The sequence below is a fragment of the Myxocyprinus asiaticus genome, chromosome 26, assembly GCF_019703515.2.
Source record: "Myxocyprinus asiaticus isolate MX2 ecotype Aquarium Trade chromosome 26, UBuf_Myxa_2, whole genome shotgun sequence".
NCBI classification, from domain to species: Eukaryota; Metazoa; Chordata; class Actinopteri; order Cypriniformes; family Catostomidae; genus Myxocyprinus; species Myxocyprinus asiaticus.
The window spans coordinates 24,407,502-24,425,281 of record NC_059369.1 but is presented as its reverse complement, the minus strand read 5'-3'; the positions used below and the strand labels follow the sequence as shown (position 1 = coordinate 24,425,281).

The window sequence follows — 17,780 nt, the reverse complement described above, 5'->3', positions numbered from 1 at the left end:
AAAGAAGGATTTCTTTTCACCATTATTTTAGTCCACTAATTATCTGAAAATCATTTCTTGGATTGCTTTGTAATTCAGTAGCACATCTCCACTCTACAAGCCGCATGCTATGATTTATATCATTCGATTTGTATTATTTGCAGTGCAATCGGTCTTTTGTTGTCTGGAAAGTACTGTAATAAGTATGACGGATTGTATTAGTGATGCTTGCCTTAGCAAGCCCCACTAATCAAATAGTGAGGCTGCATTTGGGATAAGAGAAGAGAATGTGGGGGCGAGGAAATGAGACTCTGCATTATGACACTGAAGTTTGTTCCCAAGTTTTCTCTTTGGCCCAGGAAGACTAAAAAACTCTTAATGAAACTGACTCATTGTGTAGACAAAGTAAGGTGGCACACTGAATGGGAAAAAATGAAGGGATTTGGAAAACAAAAGAGTAAAGGGAAGGAACAGAAGTCTACATGGCAAAGGAAGATTGAGAGTATGACACTAAGCTAAGGATAGACATGTTTAATAGGCACTAATATGTGAACTCACATTAGGACTTGCTCAGTCAGTTGGATTGATTCTCCCATCATTTGGCTCAAAGCCACTTCAGTGCACAAATGCCAAAAATATTTGTTTTTTAAAGTTCAAGTCAATAGTGCGATAAAGTCTTCAGTAAATATAATGTGCAGTCACCCACCGATCATGTAGAAAGAACCAGACAATCAGCTCTCTGCTCACAAAGCGTAAAGTAGATCTTGTAATCGTAATTTGGTGCAAGCATTCAACCCCAGTGAAAAAAAAAACCCATTAACAAGATAGGTGAACATTTAAATCACTTAATTACTCTGTGGAGTAAGGATCTCCCGGATGTAAGGAAGAGACGAGACTTTACTTCGCCTCCTTTACGACAGCTTGTTAGTGCTCCACTTGCTGTCAGGTTTGGGGAAGCCATGCTGAGAAAAGTCGACACACCCTGAATCGCCTGAGAAATAGCCGCTGAGTCGAAAGCTTTCTGAAATGCAATGGGTCTTCACGACTGTACTGTACATTGCCTTGGTGAAGACATTGTTAAAATGAAAAGTTAAACGTAAAAGTGAATAAGACTACTCATGCCATGCAGCCTTGAGCCACAGTTAGGCAAAGAGCAAAAGCTGGTGGCTGATCCTAGAATAGGCAGGGCAGTGGATGTGTCATTTGGTAGAGACAGATTGAGCTAAATAATGTAATTCTCTCACAAAGCAAAGAGGGAAATCATTTCCCTTACAAGCACCTGCGCTCCATACCAAGTCTCCATGAGCAATCTTCAACACACACTTGCTATCCAATAAAAGAGAAATGATTTACACCTCATTATCTGCATAACTCTTCTGTTATTCATTTCCTCCACCTTCAGAATTGTATTTATTCTGGGGTAAATTTGTGCCTCCAGTCTTTTTCTGAGATGTTTTTTTCTCTCTCCCTCTTTACTTTATAGTCTGGCTACCTGAGAGTAAATCTGGGTCTGGAACTGAACTACTTTTCTTATCATTCTCTTAATGTTTTATTAAACTCCTAAAAGCGATGTGGATATCTCAAGAGATATGACCACTTGATACACATAATTATCCAGCACCGATGAACAATACTGAGGCAATACTTTGACCTACTAAATCAATACTGCTGAGACCTCGCCACAGCAGCCAACCACAAAGCATAACAGCCGGGCTCACAGGAAAAGCGCAATGAATTATTTAGATTTGGGTACGCTTCTCGGAGATACGGCCTTAAATCCAGAGCGCAAACTGCATTAACCTCAACATGATGAGCGTTACAGCACATAGCTATTTCATATGGTTTTGGTCAAGATAATCTCGTATTTGTTTAGTTTTTTTACGCGGTTATTCCATTGCGCGCGATGAAAGCGCAACAATATTTGGATAGAGCAGTGGATTGCGCGTATGCACCAAGTTCTATAGGGTTTCACCCAATTTAGCCTGAGTAAAATATCGGATGCTATTATTCCATTTGTTAAGTGTAAGATTCGTAGCTGTTCCGCAAAATGGGTCGACTGCAGTGAAAAAAGTTAAGTAGGTCGATTTCCAAATGAACAAAAAGTGCATTAACCTTGATAAGAGATGGATGATGTTTGTATGCATGGGATCTAATGATATTAATGCACGAATTAATACATTATTCTCATTATTCTTAACGGTTTAAAAAGTTGCACGAGCGCATGCTTTTGATATTTGTTTTTAGCCTACTGTAAAAAGTCAAACACCTACATCCAAAATGACAGAGATGCCCTTTCGGGGCTCCGGTGCGAAGAACTGCTCCTGAGCCACCGCCGCCTCCTCCTTCACATATTCCCGAGTAGAGATGCTTTTGTTGTCGCTCATCTTGGTGACTATCCAGCGGACGAGCCCGTCTATACCACCGGGCTGAGCGCCGCTGTTTCCGGACTGTGCAGCCGTCGCTGTCTCGCTATCCTGAGCCAGGGGTTTGGGCTGGTCTTTGCTGTCCTGTGACCGGAGTTTGGCTTGTTCTTTGTTGAGCAGTTTGTGGACGCCGTCCCTGCAGTAGCGCGCTGCTTGTTCACACATCCTTTTGCCGCGGAACGTTCATGCTGCGCGCTATGGGGGCGATCCCTCCCTCACCTGTGACATCAGCAGCCGCACACATCCCAAAACTCACATCTCATCCTAATTGGAGCAGTTCAATAACAAGTACCATCTATTTAGTCTAGTTGCAGAAAAATGAACAAACAAGAAATCCTTAAAGGGATAGTTCACCCACAAATGAAACTTCTCTCATCATTTACTCACCCTCAGGCCATTGCAGATGCGTATGACTTTCTTTATTCTGCAGAACACAAATTAAGATTTTTAGTAGAATATCTCAGCTCTGTAGGTCCTATCAATGCAAGTGAATGGTGACCAGAACTTTGAAACGTCAAAAAGCATATAAAGGCAGCATAAAAGTAATCCATACGACTCCAGTGGTTTAATCCATGTCTTCTGAAGAGATCTAATCAGTTTTGGGTGAGAACAGACCAAAATGTAACTCCTTTTTGTAATACCATTTCCAAGCAAACCATTTGTTGTTTAATAATGAATCTTTTAATATCCTTTCTGTTCTGTACAGTCAGTTATTTGTCAAAAACAACAAAAGAAACATTTAATTCTAATCACACATAGCATGGATGCTGTAAAGCCATTCGACCAAACAAACACTACTGTCAAAGACCAAACAGACTCTACTGTCAAAATCCCTGCCACAGGTCATAAAGAGACAGTACCATTTTAGCACTTGTTCTACATATTTAAGTAAATACTTGTAAATAGTACAAAGTAGGCATGTAAACAACAAACATGTAACAATATACTGTATAAATGCAATATAATATATGCAATTTCAATACACCATATTTATTGATGTAATACATGGACTATATTTAAAAAAAAAAAAAAAAAGCTAAAATGTCACAAATTATGAAAAACTAATTTTATAATAAAATTTTTAAAATTGATATGTCTGTAATTTAACAAGTTAGAAGGTCCCTGTATAGTGAATAACAGATTTAGCATAAAGACAATTTCTTTCATATTGTATGCAAGCAAAATGGACATTATAACTGAACTATACCCAAATTCATTTAAATTAAAAGCGAAATCAAAACATGATATCCTGATGTATAGTGATATATCGTTTCATGATCGCATTACATATCGTATCGTGAGGTGGCTGGCGATACCCAGCCCTAATAATACAGTGTGTGTGTGTGTGTGTGTGTGTATATATATATATATTTCATATTTACACTCCTACATACAACCATACTTGCATACAGTCAGTGTTCGGTAGTAATGTACTACATATAATCTGTAATACATCACTGTGACTATGCACGCCTGGCCCCCAATTGGGCTAATCAGCTGAGGAGAGGGATAAGTGCAGCAGATCCAGAGAGAGAGAGCCACATGCAGCTGCCGTGCGCATTTATGTTTTTGTGTCTTTTTGTTTAAGTTCTTATTAAAATATTATTTTGACTGTTCAGCCGGTTCCTGCCTCCTCCTTTCCCATTTGAACCTTGCTATATTGGTGCCGAAGCCTGGGAAGGAGGAGGGATGCGCTGTCCTGGAGTCCTCGCCACTGCCATTCACGCAAAGGAGCAGCTGCGACCATCCGCCGGGGGACGGAGGAGTTGCTCCAGTCTGCTCAGGAAGGTGTGGCTGTCGTCCGCCAGAGGGTGGAGTAGTGATCGAGGACCAGGCGACGGCGTGTCTGAGAACCAGCGAGTAAGTTTTTTTTTTTCTCTCTCTCTCACTGTCGCTCCGCCTTGCCCTTTCCTTCTCCTCTTTTTTGCTTCGTTTTGTTTTTCCCTCACCTGGTCCCCCTCCCCAGCCCTAGAGAGGTGGGGAAAAGCCTGCCAGCAGGCGGGACCAGAAGGGCATCAAAACATGCAATAAGTAATCCAAAAGTAATCAGATTAGATTACCTAAAAAGTTTAGTTTTAGAATTTGTAATCAGTACCAGATCACATTTCAGAAGTAATCTCCCAAACACTGAAATTATTAGTTCATGTCTGTTGTGATACATTACAGTCTCTTAGTGCCTGTTGGTGAAACAACTTGCTACATATGTATTCAATTAAAAATAATAATAATAAAAAGCAATTTGACAATATGTGGGGCAGGTATTCATTCACTTGGAAAATCCCTTATTACCTTTAGTATCTCTAAAATGACCTTTGTGAGTTGAAATACTGTTGAAAGGCTTCCTGGTCCTGCCCTTTACGAGGGGTGATTAAGTCATTCCAACTAAAAAGGCCTTTATTTAATTGCCAGCAAGGACAACCCCCCTACAGTTTGCATTCCTATAGTGAGGCATTTAGCCAAACAGAAAAAAAGTTATTGGATGCATCTCTTTAATGTAGGGCAACTAACAGAAACATGTTACTCCTTTTTCCCCACAGAGGGTGCTTGTATAATTACAACAAGTAGTAATCCCTAGTCTTGGGAGGTGCTCAGATCAACACCCCTTACAGCCAGTTTGTACCTTGCAGTGACAGACATGCCTCACCTTTCCACACATAAGCAATCTCAGTGGTACATCAATGTATGTCTATGGGGCTGTTATTCTGGTTTATCAGTAAGACACATTGAGGATAAGATCCAATAAATAATAAAAGCTCAACCTGTGGGATAATAGACCTTTTTGGGTTGGACACACGGAGGCAGGCTGACACTTGTTGACTTTGTGCTCGGAGCTAAAATATTCTGCCCTGTACCTCCAACAAAAGGGCTATCATTTTGTTAAAGGAATTAAAATGGAATTATGACTTTGCTAAATGATGTATTGATGACCCTATTTCCAGTTACAGCACTCTATTCTCAACCGAACTACATATACTATATTGTTGATCGAACCTAGACTTTTTAAAACTGTTCTAATCCCAAGAAAATTTAACATAGACTATTATGTTTGTGTAAACAAGAGATTACCACACTGTAAAATCAAATTAGCTGACCTTAGATTTTTCAAGGCAATCGGTTTGCATGCTTTTTCTAAGTAAACATACTTATTTGGCTCAAGTAAACTGAACGTAATTTTTTTTAAGTACTGTTACCTAGTTACAAATAAACTTAACTCATCTTTGATTAAAGTATCATTGTTTTGATTTAATTATTGTTATAGCATGTCTTATACAGAATGAGGGAAATTATGACTAGACACTAGGGTTAGCCATATGGCACACTGGAATCTACTCAGTACTTTTTAGTGCACATAATTCTGCACTTTTGTGCAGTTGAATAAAGAAAGATGGCTTAAACTTAAAGTTCACCAGAGGTAACACTAATCACCCTCATGGTGACTTTACAAAAATCTCAATTATCAACCAGCTACAACAACAAAAAAAAAAAAAAAAACAATAGTCATAAGATAAAAAAAAAAAAGAATATATATATATATATATATATATATATATATATATATATATATATATATATATATATATATATATTATAATTTATAAATTATAAATTATTACTACATAAGTTCCCTTGTTTTGACCAAACAAAGATGATTTATTCAAGCACAAGGGTTTATGGGTATTCCACACAGCCACAATTTTGTACTTGGTAATTTTGAGTTAGTAGTACTCAAAGCCAAATTTAAAGAACTTATGTATTTGAGTTACGATTCTAAATTGTGACATTTTAAGTAATGTTTAAATAGGAACACTTAAATGTTGTAATGACGTTAGGTTTTAGAGAATAACAGAAACTTAATTAAAACTAAGAATAGTGAAAATGTAAGATTAAGTTAATAGAGTAAACTATTTTTAAAACGATATATATATATATATATATATATATATAATCTGAGACTACTATTAATTATTTACAGTGCAGAACCTGCCAGATTCAGCTTCGTCCAGCCGATGTCCTTCTCCCACTGCTGCATTGCTGAGTGATGACTATTAACTGCAGTCTATGCCAGCCAGACATCACTTTAGTCTACTACAATGGACATCACAGATTATGAACTGCTTCCGATCCTAGCCGAAAGACATGGGATACTTCACTGGCCAATGCCTGAACTTTGGACTGTGGAAATGCCCCTCACTGATCTCTGCCTGGATCATCTTGGTTATAGGATGGACTGCACTCTCTTAAAAAAGGAATATATATATATATATATATATATATATACACACACAGTATGACAACAAATTAATGCTAACTAAAGCCTTTATCAGCCAAATAACAAAGAGCAATGCATCTACGTGCACTTCCACAGTTAAGTCAAGATGGACTTTCAAAGACACTTAACCATAAATTTTACAGTTTAAACACTGCCCACCAACATCGACTTAGCTTACTAATTTAAACCATGGCTTGTATTACACATAGATATCTAGTATTGACATCACATTCATGCTGTTTAGCCAAAGGGAAACTGGCTCCCTCAGCTGAGCCTGGTTTCTCCCAAGGTAATTTTTCCACATTAATTAAAATCTTATGGAGTTTTGTGTTCCCTGCCATAGTCACCTTTGGCTTTCTCACTGGGTGCCTAAAGACAAATAATATTTTTAAGGCATAATCTACAGTCACTTTTTTCATTTAAACAACACATTGAGGACTTTAATAAATTATAGACATCACAGCTTCATTTTCTGTTACAGCATAATTTTTTTGAAAAGCTGCTTTGAAATAATTTATGTTGTGAAAAGTGCTATACAAATAAAATGACTTGGCTTAAACTGCAGCTGCTGATTAAATTAAGTTTGGACTGCAAAACAGATTATTTACAAGCTTTGCTGCATAGTTACATTTCCATTAGTTAGGAAATGGACACTCTATGGTAAAGTTTTAAATTAAATCACTAACAGATATCACTAACCAAAGAAAGTCTTGGACTTAAGTTCCCTTGAGCTCACTGAAAACACTGTCCATGAATTTATATCAAACAATAATATGGTGTACGTTATTGATCTGCCAATACAAGTTGCTCAAACTCATCATAGTTGACTGAACTGTAAATTGTTATAGCTCAGGGGAGTATTTGGAGAAAGGAGAACACAATACAGTTCACTAAACAAATTAGAGAAATAGTAGGGAAATAGAGTAGGGAATGTATCTCCTGTTATGCCTCAATACTGGAGCATGTTAAAGGTTAAAGTGCACCTCCTGGTGGACTGAAGAGGAGCACTCACGAGCCAAGGCAGTTGACTTGTACTTGACTGATATAAATAATTCACACTACAAGTCATATATGCCACAGAAGAGAAATGTTTATTTTTCCATTGTTTTTGAAGTCTTTTAAATTAATATGTCTTTGTTTAAAAAATGCATATTTCTTTAAATCATAAGGTTGAAAAATAAAAAAAATAAAAACATCTATGTGAAAAAACAAACTGAACTGCCACAGAAAGGCACTATATTATTATAATTATATAATTAAAAATAAAATAAAAATCGAAATATTTAAATTAGTTTCATTTAAAATAATTTTATCAATGAACATTTTTAACCATAACCATGAACCATTTTAACCAGAGAATAACCAGAGAACTCTCTAAGTCCACTGCAGCTACTTATGATGTTTTAGTCTCTGGAGACAGATCTCGATCATAACCTTTCAAGTAGTAAACCCAGAAGATGCCCTGTCCATGGCCCTCCATCCGTGGGCAGAAAATGGTCAGCTTTCCATGACATGGGCCTTTGGAGCCAGTGGGAGGGCCCTCAAATGTAACCTGTATGTTCTGGGTCTTTTGGGGCAAAACAGTTTCTACACCCTTGACAGTGAAAGCAGGGTTGTCTACATGAAAGGAGAAGGTGGTGGTCTGCTGAAAGACATTCTTAAAGGGAATAGAGACACTGGAACCTGAGCTTATGGCAAGTGGACCCTGAGCTTTGGGTGGGATGCAGGTGCCATACAGAGGGAAGACGTACTCCCCTACAGACTCTGAGGAGATGGTGAGCAGGCTTCGGATCTCTCCCAGCTGGCAGGGTTCAAAATGGACCATCACACTGATATCGGTGCCTGCTTGGTTCCCTGCTGGTGCTTTAATGGTCTTTTCCACAATGAAGTTCGGGCTGTCTGTCTGAAGATTCGAGAGGAATATGTGTTATGTATAAACAAATGCATTGCAATTTATACTGCTTAATTGCTCTGATTAATGTGGAGTAAAAGGAATGTTTATTACCTACAAAAATAAGTTTGACTCATCACTCATTTATAAAAAAACAATCCAAAAAACAGATACAGTAAGGCACTTACTATGGAAGTGAATAGAGCAAGTCCATAAATGTTAAAATATACATTGTATACCCACAAGACGTAAACAAAATACATGTTAAAATTATTTTTATGTGGTAAAATCAGGGATTTACCAGCGTTACAGCATTTTACCAGATTACAGGGTTAACCTGCTTTATGTTGCCATGAAAACAAAGTTGTAATTTTGGATATATAACTTTACACAGATATTGTTAGTAAGCAATTTTATCACACTAAAATAAAGTTAATATAAAGTATATAATGTTAAAGTCTTGTGGCTATACTTTTGAAACTGTTTTTTAAAAAAACTAAATTTTATTAAAAGTTTTTATTGATTCCATATAATATAATATATATATATATATATATATATATATATATATATATATATATATATATATATATATATAAAAATAACAGAATATTAGGAATCACGTTATATTATTTACAACCCTTCCTCCCGAACATTAACCACCCCACCCCACCCCACCACCTAACACAAACAGATACACCAGTGGTCAAATACAATTGACAAAGACACACAAACAAACAATAAAACAGAAGAAAATATTTAGAAATACATTTAAAAGAAGTATATGTTCAAAAACAAAAAGGCTACAACATACACATTTAAAACAACACGTCTCCCTCCACTGCCCCTCCCCAAGAGCCCTCCATAAAGGCCAAATAGCTGCCCCACCTCCTGATGAACATATCCATGTTGCCTAGCCTTCTATATGACAACTCTTCCCAAGCTGCCACCCTGCCCATCTCCTCGCACCACTCACGAAACGAGGGGGCTCCAGCTGACTTCCATCCTCTAAAGATAACCTGTCTGCCCACCATAACACCGGCCAGGATCCAATTCTTCATGTACTTATCTCCTACATCAATGCCGCCCCGTTACCCAAAATACAGAGCCTGGGGTAAAAGGAGATCCGAGTACCCAATACGTCGGCCATAAAATTCTGGACCCTCAACCAGAACTCCTGTATCTTACAACACCCCCAAAAAACATGGGTGGTGTCTCCATCTCCTAAATGGCATCGCCAGCAGGTGGGTGTGTCCTTAAGACCAAGCCTATACAATTTAGAAGGGGTCCAATAAAATCTATGTAGAATCTTAAATTGCATAAGGCGCACCCTTGCATCTCTAGATGCAGACTTGACATTTTTAAGAATCCTAGACCACACTCCCTCCTCCAAAAACAAATTTAAATCTTCCTCCCATAATCTTATGAGGGAATTTAAAGCTCCGTCCCCCAGACTCTGAATTAGCAGGGAGTAATACACTGATGCCTCATGACCTTTTCCAAAAGCAGTAATCACCACTCCCAGAGAATCTGCTGCACTAAGGGGTGCGTGCCACTCCCAAAAACAGTACAGAGTAGGTGGCACAGCTGTAAATATTTATAAAATACTTATAAAAGGTCACTGAATGTATTAACCCCCCTCACAATCCAATCTGACAAACAGAAAGGGGACTTATTAATGCATAGTTTAGGGTTCTGCCATATGCTCGAGGCTACGTTTAAATAAATATCCGAATTAAACACTCTGGACACTTTTATCCATATCGAGTATAAATGCAAAATAACGGGGTGTGACTTAACTTCTCTGATTAATTTGATCGAAAGGCTATGCAGAGGCAAAATAGGGGCAAGAGTTTCCTTTTTAATACAAAACCAGGGAGGGGCTCTCTCAGGTGGAAGCGACCAATGAGCCAAATATCTGAGACCAAATGCATAATAATAAAACAAAATCTTGGGTAGGCCTAACCCACCTTTGTCAATCGGCCTATGCAACTTATTGAAATTTAACCTGGCACGCTTACCATTCCAAATGAAGGACTTCGCTATGCTATCAAATTGCTTGAAATAAGAGAGGGGGACATCGATAGGGAGAGATTGTAAAAGGTAGTTGAATTTTGGAATACAATTCATTTTAATTACATTAACCTTCCCAATCATCGATAAGTGTAATGAAGCCCACCTATCCACATCATTCGAAAACCTTTTTATTAAGGGATCAAAATGAACTCTGACTAAATCAGACAAATTTGCTGGGAATAAAATTCCCAAATACTTAATGCCCTGTCTGGGCAACTGGAAGGCGCCCAGCTAGAAGGCCGTTACTGGACAGTACGCTGTCAAAGACAAAGCTTCAGATTTAGACCAATTGACTTTGTATCCTGAGAACTTGGAAAAGGAGTTAATAATTCTGTGGAGGCAAGGCATAGATCTAGTACGGTCAGAGACGAATAATAAAATATCATCTGCGTAAAGCAGAAGCTTATGTGCCACACCTCCTGCAATCACCCCTGGAAAATCATCCTCCTTTCTTATCGCGGCTGCTAATGGTTCCAGGGCACGACAGAAAAATAATGCCCCTATCCAGAGTAAAATAATATGAAATTAACCCATTTGTTTGTACCGCTGCTACAGGATGTCTATAAAGTAACTTAATCCAACCAATAAATGTACTCCCGAACCCATACATTTCCAAAATCTTAAAAAGATAATCACATTCTACCATATCAAATGCCTTTTCGGCGTCAAGTGTGATGGCAGCGACCGGAGACTGATCATTCGCTACTGACCACATGATCTTGATGAGACACCTGATGTTATCAGAAGAGCTGCGGCCCCGAATAAACCCCACCTGATCTATATGTATAAGAGATGTCATAACCTTACTAAATTGGTTAGCCAAAATTTTTGACAACATTTTTACATCTAGTTGGATCAGGGAGATTGGACGTTAACTTTTACACTCGCTTGGATCTTTGTCCTTTTTAAGAATCAGACTGATCTGTGCTTGTGTCATGGTTGGAGGAAGCTTTCCATTCTTTAATGATTCAGTATAAACTTCTAACAAAAGTGGAGCCAGTTCTGTAGCAAAAGATCTAAAAAATGGCAAAACCATCTGGCCCCGGAGCCTTGCCAGCAGGTAGGGACTTAATTACCTCGTCAAATTCCTCCAAGGTTATCTCAGAATCAAGAGATAACCGTTGTATTGCTCAGTCTTCAGTTTAGGAAGATCTAATGGTTCCACAAAGTTTCTAATATCTTCATCAGTAGACGAAGACATGGAACTATAAAGATCAAGACAGAATTCTTTAAAGACATTATTAATATCAATGGCTGAGTTAAAAATTTCACCACCAGCAGATTTCATTGAGGGAATGGTAGAAAAAGACTCTATGCTTTATATACACTATATTGCCAAAAGTATTCGCTCATCTGCCTTTAGATGCATATGAACTTAAGTGACATCCCATTCTTAATCCATAGGGTTTAGTATGACGTCGGCCCACCCTTTGCAGCTATAACAGCTTCAACTCTTCTGGGAAGGCTTTCCACAAGGTTTAGGAGTGTGTTTATGGGAATGTTTGACCATTCTTCCAGAAGCGCATTTGTGAGGTCAGACACTGATGTTGGACGAGAAGGCCTGGCTCACAGTCTTCGCTCTAATTCATCCCAAAGGTGCTCTATCGGGTTGAGGTCAGGACTCTGTGCAGGCCAGTCAAGTTCTTCCACACCAAACTCGCTCATCCATGTCTTTATGGACCTTGCTTTGTGCACTGGTGCGCAGTCATGTTGGAACAGGAAGGGGCCATCCCCAAACTGTTCCCACAAAGTTGGGAGCATGGAATTGTCCAAAATCTCTTGGTATGCTGAAGCATTCAGAGTTCCTTTCACTGGAACTAAGGGGCCAAGCCCAGCTCCTGAAAAATAACCCCACACCATAATCCCCCTCCACCAAACTTCACAGTTGGCACAATGCAGTCAGACAAGTACCGTTCTCCTGGCAACCGCCAAACCCAGACTCGTCCATCAGATTGCCAGATGGAGAAGCGTGATTCGTCACTCCAGAGAACGCGTCTCCACTGCTCTAGAGTCCAGTGGTGGCGTGCTTTACACCACTGCATCCGACGCTTTGCATTGCACTTGGTGATGTATGGCTTGGATGCAGCTGCTCGGCCATGGAAACCCATTCCATGAAGCTCTCTACGCACTGTTCTTGAGCGAATCTGAAGGCCACATGAACTTTGGAGGTCTGTAGCGATTGACTCTGCAGAAAGTTGGCGACCTCTGCGCACTATGCGCCTCAGCATCCGCTGACCCCGCTCTGTCATTTTACGTGGCCTACCACTTCATGGCCGAGTTGCTGTCATTCCCAATCGCTTCCACTTTGTTATAATACCACTGACAGTTGACTGTGGAATATTTAGTAGCGAGGAAATTTCACGACTGGACTTGTTGCACAGGTGGCATCCTATTACAGTACCACGCTGGAATTCACTGAGCTCCTGAGAGCGGCCCATTCTTTCACAAATGTTTGTAGAAGCAGTCTGCATGCCTAGGTGCTTCATTTTATACACCTGTGGCCATGGAAGTGATTGGAACACCTGAATTCAATTATTTGGATGGGTGAGCGAATACTTTTGGCAATATAGTGTATCTAGCCAAAAGCTTCCCTGCTTTGTCCCCCGACTCAAAGTATGACTGTCTTGCCCTGAATAACCAAAACTCCACTTTCCGTGACAAAATAGTATTATATCTGTATTTCAATCGAGTCAATACTCTGAGGCCATCAGATGACATATGACGCTTCAGCTAGGGAAAAGCTCGTCCAACAATTCGAATGTTATTCCTGCGGCTTCTATTCTCAAGATCTTCAAGCTTTTCAAGAACACGTTCCAAATCAACTTTGGTCACAGGCAGATTAGTGGCTAATTCCCTCTCTGATGCCTCCAAATAATAGATTCGTTTTTCAACATCTGTCACTCTTGTGACTAGCTCAGAGAAAATTTTTTCCATCGCCATAATCGATCGACGTATTACAGCGAGATCCTCCAAGTCCGCAAGTAACTTCAACAACATCACCGACATGTTGGACAGTTGACACTGGATTCCTTCTCCCGCCGCGCCATCCAAATCGAGTCCCGGTCCACAGGCCTGTCTGGGCTTTCATCTTGAACCCGTAAGTGTCTTTTAATGTCTCCAGAGCCCGAGGATTTTGACTTCTTTGCCATGTTTACCTCAAACAGTAAATGTGTAACTGGGTGTATCGAATTTCACCGAATTATATCATGAAAATAATGTAAAAAATTAGCAAAGTGCACAGAGCTGTCTCTCACACGTCTGCCCTTCACAAAAACTGTGTTTTTTAAATGTTCATGGACTGGCTTCCATTGTAGGTGCCTCACATTACCCAGGATTTATGAATAAAATAAATAAATAAGTGACGAGTCTAAATACATTTTTATGGTAATCAATATTATGCCACAAATGCTGTCGATTGAGATGAACTTGTATTGAACCCCAAATATTCCTTAAAATGTTATAATACTGCAGTGCCTTTTGAGAGCAAAGAGAAAAAACTGGGAAAGTAGGGGCTCATACCTTGCAGATGTAATCAGTCTTGGTACGAGAGTAGTTGGTAAATTTAGCTATGAGATTGTGTCTGCTGCCAAGAGGTGCCCTGAAATAGAGGGGTTTCTCAGGAAGTGCAGGCAGGGCCTTCAGATGAAGATCGTAAATGAAGTGGCCAAGTTCAAAGGCATACAACACCAGGCGGGCTGAGGACTCTCTCTTACATAGAGGCTGGTATTCGAATGTAAGTGTACCCTAAGCAACAAAAAATAAGCGAGGTGCCCTTTGTGAGAAGCCAAATCAGAGATTGTGAAGGATATTTTTCGTCATAAAATCAGCAGTCTTGGATCACCCCTATACCATATTCCCTTTGAAGACTTTAAAGATGCACTCAGTAATTTTTTTCCTGAATTACAATTTTTACTTCTAAAGAAATTAATAGTAATATTAAAACATACAGTATGTATGAAATCATGACCACCCATGTGATATGAAGAATTCAGTCATTTCAGTAACTTTATAAAAGCTCTTTTATTCTACATGGGGGAGGGGTGCCCTCATGGGGGCAGCCATGTTAGCATCACATGACCAACAGAATAATCCTCACTTAATCTCAGTAACTACCCTGTTATTGAACACGTTCATTCATGAATTAAATTAATCCTGTTTTACTGTGCAGAGTGAATTTCTACAATGACATTAGTAACTGAAAACTACTGAGTTTGAATGATGCAGCATCCAGGCCACTAGGTGTCACTGTAAGCCAATGTAAATCACTTCAACATACTTCAAAAAATTACTGAGTGCACCTTTAAACTCCACAGTGAGAGCTTTGGAGGACTGAAAGGCGTGGGGCTCAAAAATAATTGTAATTCAGAATTCAAAAATCACAGTTGTCCCATAGTCTGTATTTGCTTTTACCCAAGAATTCACTAGTCATATTGTAAAATCTGACAAGCAACAATCTTAAAGCAAGGCAAAAATTGCACAGTATACATCTGGCTTTACTCAAAACAAACAACTATTTAAAAGCAGACATTTAACATCTGGAAAATCTACACAGGAAAATCTCATATGTTTTTTCTTTGCTGGTATTAATAGACAATTTTATCAAACCTATATGCATTTCTTATTTGCCCTTGACTGTGTACAGCTTAGAACACAGCAACAGCTAAAAACAGTGTCTAGATACTAAGATTTTTTTTTAAATGTCTCTATAGATCTACAGCTTTGTGTTTTTGAGAGAAGACCTACTGTACCTTAGACTGAGCAGGCACAAAGAACTGTAGAGGCACACTGATGTCTGCATTCTGGCACTCTACAGAGAAGGACGAGTCCACAAGAAGAGGGTTCTCCACCTCCACGGATCCTGATGTCGTCTGTCTCACCCGGGTCACCATTTCTATAGTTCTGATCACTCCTGGAGCTGTTGCTTTAAAGTTTAGATTGTAGAATAGGTACTCACCCGTTGCCTCATTTTTGAACGTCACCTGTATATGCGTTGAATATAATGTTTTATGGAATGCAAATATGTAAATATGCTTTATAATTACAATAGGATTAGCACATTTTTAAGGGGGCATGGTGACACTTGCTTTAGCATTGTACTGGCCCTCTTTATAGGCAAAAAAGGAAAGTTTGTAGTTCCTCTTCTCCAGTGCAGGCACATCAATGTATTCCATCCCTTTCAGGGAAACGGTAGCATCTGAACGATCCAGTTTGATCAACTCCAGAACAGCACGGAACCTGCACAGAATGATATAAATCACACAATGGTACAAAATAAATTATAAATAAATCAAGCAGCGGAATAAAATTTAACAATCTAGGCACTGGGATTTATGATCAATGAAATGTTTTACGATTATTACAAAGCTTATTCCCAAGAGGCACTGTGGTGTGTCGCTGTGTAATGGGGTCTTTCTGGATTAATAACTTGTTTATGTATGTGTAATGATGTTCCTGTGTAATGCATAGTAATCATCACATTTGCATGGGTGACTTGTGTTCCAGTATGACAAGAATGTCTATTTGGAATACCACATAGCCTCATGTTTTGAAAAAAATAAAAAATAAAATATTTTTAATTCAATTTACTTATTTTTTCAAAACAAGAGGCTGACGAAAAAAAAATTACTTATTGCTTGTTTGTGAATAATGTACTGTGATTATTGCTTTTGCTCATGTATGTGCTATATGGATGAGATACCTCTGAAGTCTGTGCAGCCAGTTATGAACAGGCACTATCTGTGTGTGGTGGGTTTTGCATTTGATCTCTTCTGTGATTGTGCTTTCAGCTTTAGGTGGCTCAGCTATACCGTACAATATGTACAGTATTCCATTGCCATCAGGGAAGGAGAAGAACACAGAGCCCTGTAGCAGAGACAGAAATGCATATAAACAATTTTGGGCTTTTACATTTTATTAGACTGGAAAGTGAAGGATGACAGGACATTATTGGGAAGAAAGAGGCAGAAAGGGATTGGGACATGATGCAATTTGGACCCTCTCAAGCCCACTTTCCTGGGAGCACCTCATTCTAATGTGTCATGAGATGTTGTGCTGCTGCTTCACCACTGTTCTGATGCATACAAAGTCTAAAGGAATAGTTCACCAAGATTCTTAACATTCATATTTTTTCATAATTTATTAATGTCTTTCCAAACCAATATAACTTTCTTACCTATACAGAACACAAAAGTTCACAATGGCATGCATGTTCAAAAAAGAACTTGCATTGATTTAAGCCTTTAACAACAACCCAACATTTTTTGGGTATGCCTTCAGAAGACTTGTAATTTGATGCACAAGTCGCATAGATTACTTTTATGATACTATCTTTTTTAAGATTTAAAATGAGGCACTATCAAATGTTATTGTATTGAAAAGATTAGGACAGTCAGGGATTCAAAGCTTCATAATCCAAACATTTTAGCACTGCAAAATATTATTTGCCATATTTTCCAAGGACTGTTATTTGATTAAAAACAGAATATAATTAATTGCATGGCATGCTGATTAATTGATCAAATTAATCACACATTTATATTGATGTAATCCTGTATAAAAATATTTGCTGAGAAAAGCCCCCAAATGAAAATAACTCATTGTATTATATCAACATGTAAAATTGTCAGCCCTAATGTTGACAGATTATTATGATTTTGTTTGAAGAATAATGAATATAGAGAGTATATTACTGGTGCAAAGAGTTTCTTACTTCATGTCTTTCCCCGTCTGCAGTCATGACCAAGGGCTTGTATGTGATCTCATAGGTGTTCTGCTGCTGGGGCTCAAGAATGAGAGTTGGAGGCCCAATCCAGTGCTTTCCCTCTATGACACATTTCAGAGTCCAGGGCTGGTTAACGCGGTTGGACAGAGTCAGGGACTGAGTGCACTGACTGCGGACATGACATACAAAATTCACCACCTGCTCACACACATGCAGACAAAAAGAGAAAGCAAGAAAAAGAATGTGATAACACGTTTCTATAGCATTTTTATACTGAGAACATTTAATAGTCCTGCCTTTTTACTGTAACATTTTAATCAGTACAATTATGCAAACATTTTTCAACAAGAACTTATTGAGACATAGACTTCTGTTCTCTCTGGTCTCTGTAGAATTGCTAATTATTAGGCTAATTGCAGC

The 17,780-nt window shown here is 38.6% G+C and overlaps 2 protein-coding genes across 3 annotated transcripts in view; both read right to left on the bottom strand.

Moving 5' to 3' along the window:
- The window catches only part of necab2 (N-terminal EF-hand calcium binding protein 2), a 110,774-nt gene extending 108,164 nt beyond the window's left edge, over positions 1–2,610 (bottom strand). For both annotated transcript variants that reach the window (XM_051656628.1, XM_051656629.1), the window contains exon 1: positions 2,250–2,610. In XM_051656628.1, coding sequence (XP_051512588.1) covers positions 2,250–2,567 — 318 coding nt within the window. In that variant the 5' untranslated portion in view covers positions 2,568–2,610. The remainder of the gene's footprint in view (positions 1–2,249) is intronic.
- Positions 2,611–7,752: 5,142 nt separating this feature from the next.
- Positions 7,753–17,780, bottom strand: part of hydin (HYDIN axonemal central pair apparatus protein) — a 120,993-nt gene continuing 110,965 nt past the window's right edge. The window contains exons 76-81 of the mRNA XM_051656808.1: positions 17,349–17,558; positions 16,338–16,501; positions 15,724–15,874; positions 15,388–15,618; positions 14,159–14,383; positions 7,753–8,575 (exon numbers count right to left, since the gene is read on the bottom strand). Coding sequence (XP_051512768.1) covers positions 8,066–8,575; positions 14,159–14,383; positions 15,388–15,618; positions 15,724–15,874; positions 16,338–16,501; positions 17,349–17,558 — 1,491 coding nt within the window. The 3' untranslated portion in view covers positions 7,753–8,065. The remainder of the gene's footprint in view (positions 8,576–14,158; positions 14,384–15,387; positions 15,619–15,723; positions 15,875–16,337; positions 16,502–17,348; positions 17,559–17,780) is intronic.